Source organism: Tachypleus tridentatus, chromosome 6, assembly GCF_004210375.1.
Source record: "Tachypleus tridentatus isolate NWPU-2018 chromosome 6, ASM421037v1, whole genome shotgun sequence".
Classification (NCBI taxonomy): Eukaryota; Metazoa; Arthropoda; class Merostomata; order Xiphosura; family Limulidae; genus Tachypleus; species Tachypleus tridentatus.
This window is the reverse complement of record NC_134830.1, coordinates 16,849,963-16,866,102: the sequence shown is the minus strand read 5'-3', so window position 1 is coordinate 16,866,102 and position 16,140 is coordinate 16,849,963. Positions and strand designations below refer to the sequence as shown.

Sequence of the window (16,140 nt, the reverse complement as noted above, 5' to 3'; positions counted from 1 at the left end):
TTATTACTATTATGCTTACAGTTGACTTCTTTTTGTCTAAAGTTTACTTTTTAAGTATCTTTATGGAAAATGCCAGCTCACAGCTGTTAGTTAATTTTTGCACTAATTTGAAAAATGAGACAAAATAGTTAACACTAAGTGATGAAAATGTTGAATTGTAATTTCATCACCATATAGAAAACAAAACTCCAGAAGAGAAGAGAATTTAATCAAGATTTTTAACACATTAAAGAAATAGATGATAGATGAATAACTCAAATTATTGTGATTTGTTATTAGTTAAATGCAGATATTGTGAAGCAGATTTTTTGTGCTAATTTCCTCCAAAATTAGTTTTTCTTTTTAATATTCTTTTTCCTAGCTTTGCTTCTTTATGGTTATATTCTTTAATCAAGATTATTTTGGATCATTCAATTATTTTGAAGTTTCAGATGTATAATTTCAAATGTCAGCATTATTTTTGTGTTAATAGCATAGCCTATTTTACAAAGATTTTAATCATTATGTATTGGGTTGAGGAATAATTCGTGAGCGTTTTTTCAAGTTAAAAAAATATATTCATAAATGAAACGCTTTCGCAAAATATTTCATGTCATTTGGTAGATAATTTTTTGCTCTAATAGATGGTGTGTTTGATTTTCATATGTCTTTAATTTTTGCTTTCATTTTCAACTCATTAAATGGAATGTCAAGTGGACAAAATCGAGCATTTTCGACACCATCTGCTTTTCGCATTTTGGTGTGTTTGATTTTCATATGTCTTTAATTTTTGCTTTCATTTTCAGCTCATTAAATGGAATGTCAAGTGGACAAAATCGAGCATTTTCGACACCATCTGCTTTTCGCATTTTGGTGTGTTTGATTTTCATATGTCTTTAATTTTTGCTTTCATTTTCAGCTCATTAAATGGAATGTCAAGTGGACAAAATCGAGCATTTTCGACACCATCTGCTTTTCGCATTTAATTTCTTGCAATTTCATTTAAAACAATGCATACTATATACCTAGGTATTACATGAAATAAAGTATCATAATAAATGTTTTGGGTGTAATGTGTTCATGCATTGAAGTATTGTATAGTCTTGCATGTAATGCTTGAATGAAATTATTTAAAAACGCTCACGAATTATTCCTCAACCTAATATTTTATTAAGAATCCCAGTAGTAACAGTTCCATTGTTATTAGCCACAATAACAGAGTTGTTTCACTGCTACAGGTGAATAGGTTCATCAAAAAACACTTTTATGCTATAAAATGAAGTTAATCTGAATATTTTGAAACACACAACACTCAAATGGAATCTATTAAAAAGATTCTAAATAATAACCTATTTCAAAATTTATGGAATGGCAGGTGCCAACTGATGTACATATACTTATATGCATATTTGTTAACTCATTTCGGTTTATAAATCATTATAAATACCTGTTTATAAAAAGAGAAAAGTTCTACTATTCAATTTTAAAGAAAATATCAGGTAATACTGTACCAGATTTTTTAAAGCAATACCTGTAACAAGCACAACTGCAGGTCGTACTGTACTAACTGTTTCTGTACAGAATTGTTTGAAGTCTGTGATTCTCCCAGAATCTTGAAACAAACTGATGTGGAGATCTGAAATCTGAAACACAAAATAAACAAATAACACATATTTATGTTCATGTATTTGAATGTTTGTAATATTCAAGTTTTTAGCTTTCACAAAAAAACATTTTATTAATATACAATTGCCAATTAGTCAAAGAGTATGCTGACAACAGTACATTGGATTGTTTTTTGTAACATAACATATGACAATAATGAATTTCTTGGCTACACCTGGGGATTAGTATCACTTGCCAATCAAGTAACTGATGGCCCCATTAACTGATTACAATAGTACTCCTTAAACTATAGTATGAACAAGCAAAATAAAAAGAAAGTTGCTGAAGCACCCTCCAGCTAGTTGCCATTCCTCTAGACAGCATTTCAAGAAGAAAAAAAAACAAACTGGAAGTAAGTGATGTTGCCAGTTATTTTCCTTCCATCTCTTGTCAGCAAAATTAGTTGCAGTAGCAAATAACCTTATTAGCTTTACCATAGTAAAGATAATGCAATCAAGTCTGGTGGAGATGTGAATTGAATTATGAGCCCCACTCCTAAATCATCAAAAGTTACAATTTGCCTATACTGAAAATCTTTTTCCAAAAGGTACTTGCTCCCTCTTCCTGTTTAGTGCTGCCCCCTATATGTAAAAAATGTTTTTCCATATACTACAAACCTAAGCTCATACATGTATTACAACTAACTGATTCAAATGCATCTCCCATACAACACCCCTCCACTAGTAAGAGTGTGACATACTCTCCTGATGCACGACTACCTCTATTCAATTTTACAGACTGGTGTTGCAGACATGAGCAGATGAGCAGAAATTGGGAAGAGCACATTCAAAAGGGACAGAACCATGGTTGGATATGGATCTAACTTAAGTAATACTGAAATCTCAATCCAACAGAATACTTCAATGTGGAAGTAAGTAAACAGATGCGACTTCAGATGTAGAGTCACTAGGGCATGACAGAACATACATGGCAAGTCAACTGCATTCATGAAAGGTAGGAAAGGGGATCATACCACCAGCAAGTCAACTACAATTCAAAACTCAGGCCACCAGGAACCAACATCCAAGTGGGTGTAGAAAAGATTATCATACCAGTGTCAACTACAATCTAAAACTCAGCCATATGGTGGGGGTAGGAAAGAGGATCATATCACCTTCACCTCAAGTTCATCAGACTAGAAGAGAACTCGCATTCTCCAATCTATGGATGGGATGCATGATAATAAGATAAACTGACTGACAATCTGGAAACCCAATATCAGGTACTATAAAAAATGTTTCTGTAATGTAAACTATCTCACATAAGACAGACAGGAACCACTCCTAGCACGAGAACATCCTCAGCACAATAAAATAATAAAGGGACAGCATCAGAGGAAGAATTGTATGAATTACTAAGTACCTTCATTGTAACAATACAGATTGAGCAACAGGAGTATAAAGTGAGTGATGAAATAAACATCTGTAATACACCTGTGAGGACTTGTGTTGACTGATTCAGTTCTAAATCCAAAACCCAGCCACTGGAAACTAACATCTATACGCGAGTAGGATGAAGTATAGTAATTGAAGTGTTGAACAGCAATTTTGATGACTCACTCCAGTTATATATAGTAGAGGACATCACGTCACCTACATCATCAGAACACCATTGTCCCACTTTCAACTGGATAGTTTTAATTATTTTGAATGTATGTGTTTATGATAATCATCATATTCAGGAGGATACCTCCAGGGTCCACTACCCCAGTGGCTTAGAATTGAAAAGGGGTAAGGACTCTCATACTTCAATGTATAAGAAAAGGGGGAGAAATCATGATGAACAGTCAGGGGTAACATGTAATTTAAAAGCAAAGCACTCGATATACAATCTATCTGTTCTGTAGAGTCACTGAGAAGTATATATTCCAAGAATATACTTAAATACATAATATAATCATTAATATGGAGTTCTTTACAATAACATATTCCTATATCTTTGCAACTTGATAATTTCACTTAAATCTTAAGTATTAATTCTGTTAAATGCATCAATGGCCAATAACAGTTGCATCCTATTATGATTCAAATATTATACAGCACGTAAGATAACAACACATCTTTTAGTCCATCTTGGAATCTTATCCACTAAATCAAACATTAAAAAACTCAAAGCCAAATTCAAATATTTATCAAATTTTCCTTTAAACTCCTTTAAATTATCTGCATCCACCAATTCTGAAAGCAATCCATTCAAAATGCCAACCACCATGTTAGAAAAATAAAGCTATCATAGCTGAAGTAACTCCTGCTCTGCCAAATTTATTTTGTTCCCTTATTTTAGCATCCTCATCATAAAATACAAAAAAAGAATGCATTAACACTACTAATCCCTTAACAGTTTTAAAGTCTTCAAATCCCCTGCAATTCTTGTTTTCAAAAGAAAATAAAATTAGAGATTTTCTATGAGGATGTAACAACCTTTCCACCCCAGGTATCATGATAGCAACCCTCCTCTTAGCCCTTTTCAACAAGTCAATATCTTCTCTAAAGCAAGAAATTAAAGACTGTACACAGTACTCCAAAGTTTATATAACCAATGAACTATATAACAGCATACCTTCTTTAGACTTTTACTCAGTATTTCTGTAAACACAACCTAAAATACTGTTTGCTCTGAGACTAACAGCACACTGCTTGAATGGCTTAAGAGACTAATGAACCAGAACACTATGATCTTTTTCTTCCATAACAACATTAGGATTACTCCCACCAAAATTATACACATAATTCAGATTCTGATATTACTTATGCAGTACTTTGCATTCACTATAATTAAATGTTGGCTGCCATTTATATACTCAACTCATCAAACATTCCACTTTTTTTTTGTAAAGCAGCAACATCCTTCTCTCAGCCAACAACACCCAAAATTATACTCATAATTCAGATTCTGATATCACTTATTGATAAAGTAAAATGTGTTTTAGAAATACATGAAAAAGTACGAAGTGAACTAAAAACTATATTATTAAATTCAAACCCCAAAGCTATTAAAGTTTAGAAACCAAGTCATATATTCATGATTCAAGATGTATTACATGAAATAATTATGGAAATGAGCTAACATCTAGATATTGCTGTGCCAAATTGCAAAGCGAGGATTTTTTTAAAATCTATTTTTGGAATTTTAAGGAGTTCTATTATTTGCATTCCTTTGATAAAAAGTTAAAAAGTGCAAATGAGCATACTCAAGCACATGCTTCTTAAAAATGAATCTCTGCTGCATGGACCCCAATATCAGAAGAATGTACAAAATATCCATAAGTAGGTGCTTCAGTTAACGATGAAAGAGAGGGATCATAAGACAAGTGACAATAATAAAACAAAACATATTTCATACTCATGATATTAATTCCAAAAAGTGTGAAGAAGGTCTAGACACTTCTATGGGTCACAAAAGGCAACATGGGAAATGAAAGAGGGAACAAGGTGCTGAAGTCATCATCATGTTCCAAATTCCCAGTGAAGGGGGGAAGGCAATTTCCTATTGGAAAATTCTTTTGCCCATATAAAAGAAGCCATTTCCAACATACTAAATCCAAAACATCCTCTGTTAATAATGCCAAACCAGCAGCCAATTGAATGGGTTGTTGGTTACACGTAACTTATGAATCTGTAGCTGTTATTACTTGAAATTGTGGATTAATAATTCTATATGTGATTACTGTTGAGAGTGTTTTGGAAATACATGAAAAAGTATGAAGTAAACTAAAAACTGTATTATTAAATTCAAACCCCAAAGCTGTTAAAGTTTAGAAACTTGAGTCATATATTCATGATTCAATTTGTATTACGTGAAATAATTTCGGAAATGAGCTAACATCTGGATATTACTGTGCCAAATTGGAAAGTGAGGATTTGGTTCAACTGCAGAGGGTAAGCTGTGATAGAAGGGTGTATCACAATCCTATTTGTAAAGGATTTACTCATGCTCATTTGCATGCTATAACTCAGCTAAATCACATGGATTTAGGTAAAAATTTCCAGACTAGTGGCAAGCAAAAACTGCTCAATAGGATACAGTCAAATCAAGAACAGTTGTAACCATGTTTTTTTTTAATCTGGAACCAAAATCTCATTATTCTTCATCTCAATATGCAGCAACACTCCAAATCTGGTTGAGAAATGATAACTTGTAACCAGGTGTTTCCCAATCTCTACCATATCAACCATTTCTTCATTAAATGTTAAAAATAAACCTAAAATAGTATTGTTCCTAGTAAGGTTCCTTAATCAACTGTTGAAGAAACACAATGAACAGTTTCTGAAAATATATCTCTCTCACAATTTGACTCTTAACATTTCCTAATCTATATATATGAAATAAGAATCCCCTATAATTGTAACATCATTAACAGTTGAATTCTTGATCTCACTATAGAGTATTTCATTAATTTCATTTGGTGGTCTGTAACAAATTCCAACTTTGTTCAAATTAGTTATGTTATAGTGATAAAGTACCAAAGTTTGGTCTTTTCATGTAAAACTGTACAAATATTTGATACAGTTTTATACGTGTATAAATTTTTTCTTTCCCATGAGTATTCAAGTTTAACAATGCAATTTGACTTTTTATTAAAAATTTAAGTTTTGATCAGTTTTACTGACAAGTATATTAGAATAATTAAGATGAGAAAACAAATTCTACTTGTGTTTAATTTCAAATACAAAATAAGCAATCAAAATGATAATTATTTTGGCAAAAAATATTTCAACTTTAATTTATTTGCAAGAACTATATAGTTCTATGTGTTTTTAATTTATTTGAAAAATAAAAGTACAGGTCTATTTATCCTGTGAAACTTTACTATTTGCATGCTGCTAGTGCTTAATTAATTACCTAAAACTCAATGTTACTTTGCATCATACAAACTTTCTATATTGACAAACTGACTTTTTTGGTTTTAGTGCACATGAATTTTCTTTCTCAGCATGGAAGCATAATTATATGATTGCTGCATATAAGAAAAATGTTGACATACTAAAACTTCACATTAAGAAGATGGATATCTCCTTAGTGACAGAAAGTATTAGACTTAGAAACCCTACATTTTTTCCGTAACAGAAACTTGTCCTAAACATTAAATTTATTAGGGCTGTCTCAGCTAGATTATGGAGAGTAATCATCATACTGTTATATTATTGTGTCATGTTTTAATTCCAAAGTGGATCATGGTTACATTCTTTATGATTCAGTTCCTGTAGATGTTCTTCAGAAACTAGAGATCTTTGAAAATAAGGCCTTAGATAGTTGGCTGGGAACTATGGCATGTACTCCTTCCTCTGATTCACAACTGCTTCCGTATTTTCCATGTTAACACAGATTAAATATGTCCAACACTTTAACCCGTCTATTCTTTCATTTCTTGATAAACTTTCCTATCTTAATCACTATAAATGGGATGTTATTCCACATCCTATTTCTGTCATGTGTGCTAGCATTTCTTTTCTTCATTTTTCTTTCATTACAGCCTTCATTTGTAAGAGGTTTCACTTACTTCATGAGTTATAAGTAAAATACTTCTCTTACTTAAATAAATTTATATAAATATACACTGGTGATTCGTAAGATCTTTTACTGAGCAGACAGCTTATGCAAAATATGTCTAAAATTTCAAGTTTCATCTTATTGCTTCAGAAGTCACATTGGTAATTTTGTTCCTGAACTTATAACTGTTGTTAACATTCTCCTGGTTAGTTAATGCTGTAATTTCCTTTTATCATACTTTTATTTTTTCCCTTGCACTTTAACACTTTAAGCAATCTTGTTATATTATACTCACACAAATGCTGTAACAATTCTTTACTATTGAATATGGTGTTTCCATAACTGCTTCACCTTTTTATGACAGAATTCAGTGCTTGTATACCTAGTCGTGTGGATAACCCTGAAATTTGTACATCTATTGACGAACACAAGTCCACTAGATTAGGATTTGAAAACATCTCCTCCTCCAGAAAAAAAAAAGGGGGTAGAAGTTTTTCTAGTGCCAAGTTACACATGTATTATCCATACAATTCAAAATGTGCACACTGCAGCAACGCAAGGTATTTTAACAATGAAATTCACAAATTATTAATAAATAATAACATATCCTGAGTTAATATATTAATAATACAGCTCTAGTATTAGCACTAATACACTGGTGCTACCACAGCCTGCAAATTTTTGTAAAATTGTAAATTAGCATTAGCATACTAACTTTCATTAACTTCATTAAGTTACTACAAATTAATAACTAAGTTCCGTTGTTATAATTATTTTTTACAATACGACGCTAAACTCACCTGCAGAAACCACATTAAATGATGAAGTTTTCCATCTGGGACAAGAACATCACTGTCGGCAACGACACGCTGTGTTACAGTATTAACAAAAGTCTGATGATTTTTATGTATATAAGATTTTGAAATCTTGCAAAAAGTGAAGAAATCACAATTAATACGATAAAGAAAAGAACAGCTACTCGTGAAATCTCCATATAAAGACCGGCTCTGTTGATTACTAGATTATTACATTTGATTTACTGTTTATCCACTAGGGGACGAATATGAATGAGCTGAGAGCACAGAAACATAGTGATCGTATTGTTTCTGCAGGTCATTTAGTTCTTTATATTTCGAGTTTAACATAGCTTTTAGTAGTTTTCTTTTTTCTGTAAATTATGGACAATGTTTGTACACTGGTTGAAATCCTTCGAAAGTTTTATCTTCACAAGGGGACTGTCGTAAGGTTCTTCTCTACTTATGAATAAAAGTGTCAATACTCATACCAGCCGTTCTGTGGGTTTCTCGTCGTCAAGGGTAGAGTTAATATTTTTTATTTGTAGTTAAGGTACTCATTAGGCTACTTGAGCTGTGCCCGTCACAGGTACCGAAATCCGGTTTTTAGTGTTATAAGCTTTCAGACTTACAGCTGTGTCACTGGGAGGCCAAAGGAGTGGGGAAAATAGAAAGGAAAAGAAATTGTATTTACGGCAAAGTCACTAAGATTGCTGTCGTCCCTAATTTTCATTTATTGACCAGAGGAAAGTCAACTAATCAACTAGCAGCACACTATCACCCACCAGTCGTGGACGCATAATTAGGTGACAGTCAATCCCTCCGTGTACCTAATGGAATGAGAATATTTTGTGGTATCTCAGATTCCAACCAAGTCACCAGCCCAAAAGTTTAAAATTCTACTACATAGCCAACCCCTTCTTTGTCAACCTGAAGATGACCTAAGAAGGTTGGAACGTTGTTCTGCACTTTATTTTAATTAAAGTTCTAATACCAGTACCAGCTATCTTGAGAATACATGGCCAACCCGTGCTACAAACTTCAGAATGCGAACCTTAGTGGTATTTACAAGCTCACAATGTTAAAATATAGAGTTAAATTTCCCACGGTACGTTCAGCAGATATCCCAACGTTGCTTGCTTTTAAAATAAACATAATCGAATTTCAGAGGTCAGCCATGGAAGACAACTACACAATTGTTGATGATGTAACAATAGAAAAAAGTATAAAAATGAGTAAAGGTTAATTATGAAGCAATGACATAATAGACATTAACTTTCAAATCGTGAAAAAAATTAATATAATAATATAGTGATGTCAACGCAGGTACTTTTTGAATAATCGAACTAATATTAATGCAGTAATCTTGAAAACAACATCTGGGGACAAAGAGATATAAAATAAAATACGTGAATTTGTAAATAACGCTAACTTTAAATTTAATATGCCTTAATCTTTATAAACATTGGTGTGTGCCTTCTATATCAAAGTTAGGCGGAAGTGATTAACAAATAAACATTAAACATTGAAAGGGCAGAACCAGAAGACGGGTTCTTTGAATATAATTTGTTTATTGTTTATTTATTGCTAAGCGCAACCCACGCACTGAGCTCTTTGTGCTGTACCCACCGCGGGTATTGAAATCCAGTTATTAGCAATATGAGCTATCACACTTATAATTGACCCGTGATGAGGCTTTCGAACAGAGAAATGGGAAGTTTAGGACTTTCATTTATTGTTAAGTCTAACAGTATAACTTTTTTTTTAATGTGGCTTCAAATGAACATTTTCTACGAGACCTGTGCCATGCGTTATCTACCACTTTAATTAATATGATGTTTGTTGTTATTAAGACTTGGATCTAGTAACTGGTCATTAGTCATGTTCTCTTGTAGATAAGAAATCTGTTACTTCACTGTGACGCCTGTCAACGAATCTAGGAAAGGCTCAAGACTATGAGAAGATGAGTATGGCAGGAACAGTTTAAATTTGTGCTTGTGTTTTATATTCTAAAACAGGTTATCTCTCTTACAGTTCCCCACTAGTACAGTGGTAAGTCTACGGATTTACAACGCTAAAATCAGGGGGTTCGATTCTCCTCGGTGGACTCAGAAGATAGCCTGAGGTGGCTTTGATAAATGAAAACACACATTCACATACACACACACACACTGTTAGGTAAATAAAAGAAGAGGCTATTTGCACCTGACTCTTCTAGATCAATAAAACCTAAACACTGATGGTGAAAAAAATATTAGGCAAATTTTACATTTTCATAGTTTCAGGGTTTATTTCTTTTACTAAGATTCAGATTTGTTTTGCAAGCATAAATTTTGTAAATATTTTGGCATTACAGTTTTCACACATACTTGATCAGAATTTGTGAATATTTCATTTAGCTCTTGTGTTATATTGGAATGTTTAGTTTAGAAAAGTAGATTGTTTTACATTTATTTTAATTTTCTCTTTGCGCAGTTTGCAGAGGGACACGTACTGGAAGTTGAAAGAAACATATAAAAGTTATTTTTCACTGATTCAGTATTTCCATGAAGACACTTACCATGGTATAGTATGTATCATTATATATTTTATTTTGTTTGCGTTTGTCGTAATAGAGATTGTTGTTATGCATTTATGTACTATCTATTCTTTGTTGATGGACTCAGTCAAACACCAGGAAGTAAATGGAGTCATAGTCCATTATATCATATCTGCCAAACATCCTGATTATCAACTTCTATACTTGCAATTACAAACAATGATCGTGATGGGCTCCCGGAGCATAGTAGTTGGTGTTTTTCCATCTCCATAACTAGCTCATCGAGTAGTGGATGTTCCCTTCCACAGATGGGTAGTGTGATAATATCAGATTTACTGGGTAGAAGCCCCAGAACAACTGGAGGTTCTTCAGAGATGTAGGAGAATAAAACAATCTACTATTTTAAACAAAACATTCCAATCCAGTTTGAAGCAACGAAATATAATGAACCCGATGTATAACAGAATGAAATAGGCTTTATTCAAAAACTAATAAACACAATCACAGCTTTTTAAAGCCAAAAATATATTGGTACCTTTATTCAAGTAGCTATTAAAACATTATTTACAACAACAAAATCAAGCTATAATCGTATAATGTTCTTGTTAAATATTGTTTCAAACTTAGAAAACATGGTATTACTTATGCACAGAAATTTCAATTCTTTTTTTTAATATTAACCAAGGGGGTGTGAAATGTGTAATACTCTTCAGTACAGTAGGCCAAACGACAACTTCTTGTCTTTCATTCTCCCAGATTTGAGTTTCTTTACATAGTACTATGGTATTCTAAGATTCGAAGACACACACACACATAAGTGCATACGAATGACAAAACCAAACTGGATATATATTTCTGGCTGGCTCAAAAGTATAGTGTACGATTTTACTATGTACCTACTGTCTTCCTTCCGGAGTTAAGATTATTTCTTTCAAAATTATTGTTGTTTTTTTTATAATTCTCGGTTTGGGCGCAGAGAATTGCTAAAATAACAGTCTTTGTAAAAGTTCTTATTTAGTTTATTTAGTGATTTAATGTTTTATAAATATTTAGTTTTCATAACAACAGATAAAAGTTTTTATTTTAAAAGTAATAATTATGACACGTTTTATTAAGTTACTATGTATTACTACTATGTTGTGTTTGTAGTTTAATTGTTGTATTACCTTTTTGTAATATTATCGATGCCATCCTACTCGAAACTTCTAGGTCTTTCTCGTTGTGTTTAACATTGGTGTTACTATAAGGTGAACATTTTTCGTTTTTTCTGTTGTTTGTTTAAATATTATCCGATACAGAGTGTAAGAAGTTAGGTCAGTGAAAGTGAAGTTAGACTGCGCGTAATTAACCATAATGGGCAATTTCTAGAGTGAGTTTCACAGCTTGTATTGCAATAACAGAGACGTAGGAGAATAATTTGTCTTGTTAATTGGTTTCTAAAGTAACTGAACCAGACTGCATGGATTTTTGACGCAAAAGAGAATTATTTAAAACCCTGTATACTGTGGTGACCACCACGGTAAAGTAAGTAAACTTATTTGTAATTTTATTGTGATATTAGAGTAGAGGAGAATAATTTGTCTTTTCAAATGATGCTCCAAATTAACTAAACTCGCTTCTTGGACTTGGACGAAAAAGAATCAATTATTTAAGTTCTGGATACCTCTAAAATAACCGAATAAATTTTTTGTTTGTTTGTTTTGAATTTCGCGCAAAGCTTCTCGAAGGCTGTTTGCGCTTGCCATCCCTAATTTAACAGCTGCAAGACAGCTAGTCATTACCATCCACTGCCGACTCTTAGGTTACTTTTTTACCAACGATTAGTGGGATTGATCGAAACTTTATAATGTCCCCACGGCTGAAAGGGCGAGCACATTTTGCGTGACGGCGATGAGAACTCGCGACCCTCCGAGTACGAGTCGCACGCTTTAACACGCTTGGCTGTTGCCGGTTCCACGAATTTTTGAAATTAGGTTTGACTTGTTTTGAATGTATTATTTTTAAACAAATGGATTGCATGCTGGCAATTTATTGTTCAAATTTATTAACAAATAGTTAGGAATGCTTACTGGAAAGAATCTTGGTCCAACCATACAAACGATAAAACATGACACATTTTAATTTTGAATGTGAAGTTACGGAATGTAATGACATGTGTCTTTCATTCTAAATGAAGTGCGAGGTTTAAGCATGTTTTTAGACATCGTATCTCTAATAGCAGGCCGACACTTAGAAAATGGTTGAGCGGCAAATAAGATGTACTTCTTTTAGTCGGTAAGTTTCCGATATTTTTTGTTTGTCTGTAATTAAGCCCAAAGATACGCAGTGGGCTATTTGTGTGCTGCCCACCACAGGAATCTTAAAAAGTAAACAAACTAGGATGGGAATATTGTCTACTTTCTTAAACTACATATCGCTATTTTAGCTCCACTATCGCAACGGTCGCTATCAGTATAAAGTTCCATACAGAAAGCATATTAACTCATTTAATCCCTCCAAGTTGCTAAGCAGCAAGGTTGAAAGCTTATAACGCTAAAAACTTGGTGGGCACACCACAGAGAGACCATTGAGTAGTTTTATGCTTAATAACACATAAACACATCACATTATTAATTTGTGAATTTATTATACTGGGCTTTGCTTTGGTCAATAGCGCTGAACTTGTGATATTTTCGTTACTGAACAAGATTAATCAAAGAGACTTCGCCTTCGCCCCACCATTCTATTTTGAGATTGCATGCGTTTATATTGGATAATATAACATTTCACCTTGGAAAACTCAGAAAACCCATTTCAGATCCAGAATGATCGACGATCCGGATAATTTTGTTTTATGATGAAAAGTTTCAACCTTGATGTGGTCATGAAATGTACAAATTCAATAACACTTTATTGAGTTATTAACCGAAAACCACGAATATGCCCTATCTCCCAATTATAAAAAAATGCTTCAAAATGATCCAAAATCAGGAACCGAATTTGCATAAGAACAAAACTTGGGGTGAATTGCCCCATATTGACTTTCCATTTTGTGTAAAATTTTTGCTTACATTGGTGTACTGGTTTTAGAGATACACTCACGGTAACGCAGACATGGATCTAATTGCAATACCCTCGTAGCAAGGATAATAAGTTCAAATGTGAACATGGCCTATCATTGGAAATTACCAAGTTAAATTAATGAAGTTTTAAAAAATTATGGCATAATTTATTGATTACACTACTACAATTTCATAGATTTAACTCTCAGCCAATCTTCTTTTATATAGTTTTTGCTTTTTTAACTTCCTTTTAACCAATTCTTGGTTTCCTATAATCCTCCAAGTCATTATTATTTCCAGTAAGTTTAAATTTCTTGAAATTCTTATGCCTACTCATAATATGATCTTTTAGAGCTTTACGAAACCATACTGACTTGTTCTGCTCTATTGCCCTTTTTGTTCTTTATGGACTACAAAAAGGATTCACGTGTTTCTACTTATGTAATAAAAGTAAATAATATTTGTTTTGGGTTCCAAAACTTCACATTTTTTGACATGGCGAGTTTCAAGTAATCGTAATGATGTTTCTAGATTTACCAATTTGGTCTAAAAGTTATTTTTTGGAAGATCAGTTCTTCTGCTTCGGAAGTAGAAAGATTATTTTTAATTACCCTTGGCACCAGTGCATTAGATCCACGTGTGATGTTTAATGACGTCATATCTGCACCCTGAGAATGGAGAAAAATAGAGTTCTAAGTGATAGGAGACGGAGGCAAAACGGAAAAATCGTGTCACCTATTGCAAATCTACATGCACATAGGATAACAATTTCATGAAGTTGGGATTTGCACATAGAGTAATAAAAACGTTTTTTTAGTATCATATAAGCAAGAGTTACATTATAGTATGATGTATGTTCTGTATGGATATCAGTTTTTATATAAATGCTTCCCACATCTTTTCAAGATTCTCTCCTTACTATGTATTTAGTCCAATCTACAGAAGCCAGATCATGTCTCATCCCATCATTCCTGAAATTTAGAATCAGGATAATTATTCCTCAGTTCTACATGTGGCAAAATCTCAAACCTAATAGTGCAATGGTTACTTATACTTAAATGTTCACCAAGCTTAATCTATCATATTCACATTAATATTAATAATATTGCTAATATTAAATCTAATATAGCTTCCTCTCTTGTAGCTTCCATCATCTGCTGATGTATAAAAGTATCTTGAACAATTTCCAAAACCTACTTCATCACTGTCAGACCAAAAAATTTCCCTGTCGATACCCATGAATTAAAATCTTTAATAATATCTTTTTCAGCTACCATTCTGATCTCATTATACAGTTTCTCATTAACTTCCACATTATCTCCAGACTGACATGGTGGTATATGGTGTATAACAAATTCCAGTTTCAATATTTTTCCATTTATATTGAATAAAACCAATCCAAACTTGCTCAACCTAAGTGCTATTTTTTTTAATATGCTTTAACTCAACAGGATACAATTCACTCCTCACATATAAAACTACTCCTCCTTTTTTCAATATTCTATCTCAAGTAAATATTCTGTAGTCTTGTATTTCAAAAAAAATTCTCTCATCAAAATTGTTCAAATCCATCTCAGCCTCGGTGATACCCATAATATTAAAACCCTCAGTTTCCCCAACTGCTTTGAAATCATCAACTTTATTTCTAATACTTCTAGGATTACAACAGTAACAAATAATCATAGATTTTAAATTACATTCATGTTTTATGCCTGTTGTAGATCTTTTCCTGTCAATTATATTTCCTGTCTTGCTAATATCACAGCCCTCACCTCTGTATAGCCTTAGTTTAAATTTCCCATCACAGCTTAGTTAATAACTTTTGCTAATGTGCTAGCTCATTTTGATACAGAGTTTAATTTTTCAATTAAAATTATCCAACAAATCCAAAAGTCTATTTGTTCATCTCTACATATTGGCATTCAATCCTAGTGATCTACTTTGCATTTCAGCTCCACAATTTATTTTTTTTATATCCCTGACAAGCTATGACCCATTTCATTAAATGCCTTTATCAATGTTTTATACTTATCAATAAGCTCCTGAGATTCATCTCTTCTTACATCATTAGCCTCAATATGTACCACAAAAACTGCATTGCAATTTGCACCCTATCTTTCTGGTTCTATCAATTTTTACCTGTATCCCTGTTTCTGGATAACATAGTAATGATTTTTGTTTTTGTATTTTAAATTATGTCCAGTCATTTTACTTCATTTTTCACAAACTCAGGCATTCAAAGAAACTCACTATTACTCTATAATAGATATCTGGTAGACCTACTTGTAGTTTTACTTGAATATACCATAAGTGTGAAGGAGACTATTTTGTATCTATTATTTCAGTGTTAAAAGTTTTTTTTTTGCCATATGTTACATGGTATTTTTAAAGGGTTTTCATTCTCATTGGTATTGTATTGTGCATTGTTAAGGTTTTATTGCAGTTTTGATTTTGTATCTATTATTTCAGTGTTAAAAGTTTTATTTTGCCATATGTTACATGGTATTTTTAAAGGGTTTTCATTCTCATTGGTATTGTATTGTGCATTGTTAAGGTTTTATTGCAGTTTTGATTTTATACAAGAGTTTACTTAATGTATTATCAAGTTATTTTTAAAAGTTGTTTTATATTT

The 16,140-nt window shown here is 32.5% G+C and overlaps 1 protein-coding gene across 2 annotated transcripts in view; it reads right to left on the bottom strand.

Annotated features, from left to right (window-relative positions):
- LOC143252000 (transmembrane protein 62-like) overlaps nucleotides 1-8,187 on the bottom strand; it is a 57,164-nt gene extending 48,977 nt beyond the window's left edge. The window contains exons 1-2 of one of the 2 annotated variants that reach the window (XM_076503489.1): nucleotides 7,935-8,187; nucleotides 1,511-1,622 (exon numbers count right to left, since the gene is read on the bottom strand). In XM_076503489.1, coding sequence (XP_076359604.1) covers nucleotides 1,511-1,622; nucleotides 7,935-7,949 — 127 coding nt within the window. In that variant the 5' untranslated portion in view covers nucleotides 7,950-8,187. The remainder of the gene's footprint in view (nucleotides 1-1,510; nucleotides 1,623-7,934) is intronic. The other variant, XM_076503490.1, reaches the window with a different exon arrangement.
- Nucleotides 8,188-16,140: the final 7,953 nt, after the last annotated feature.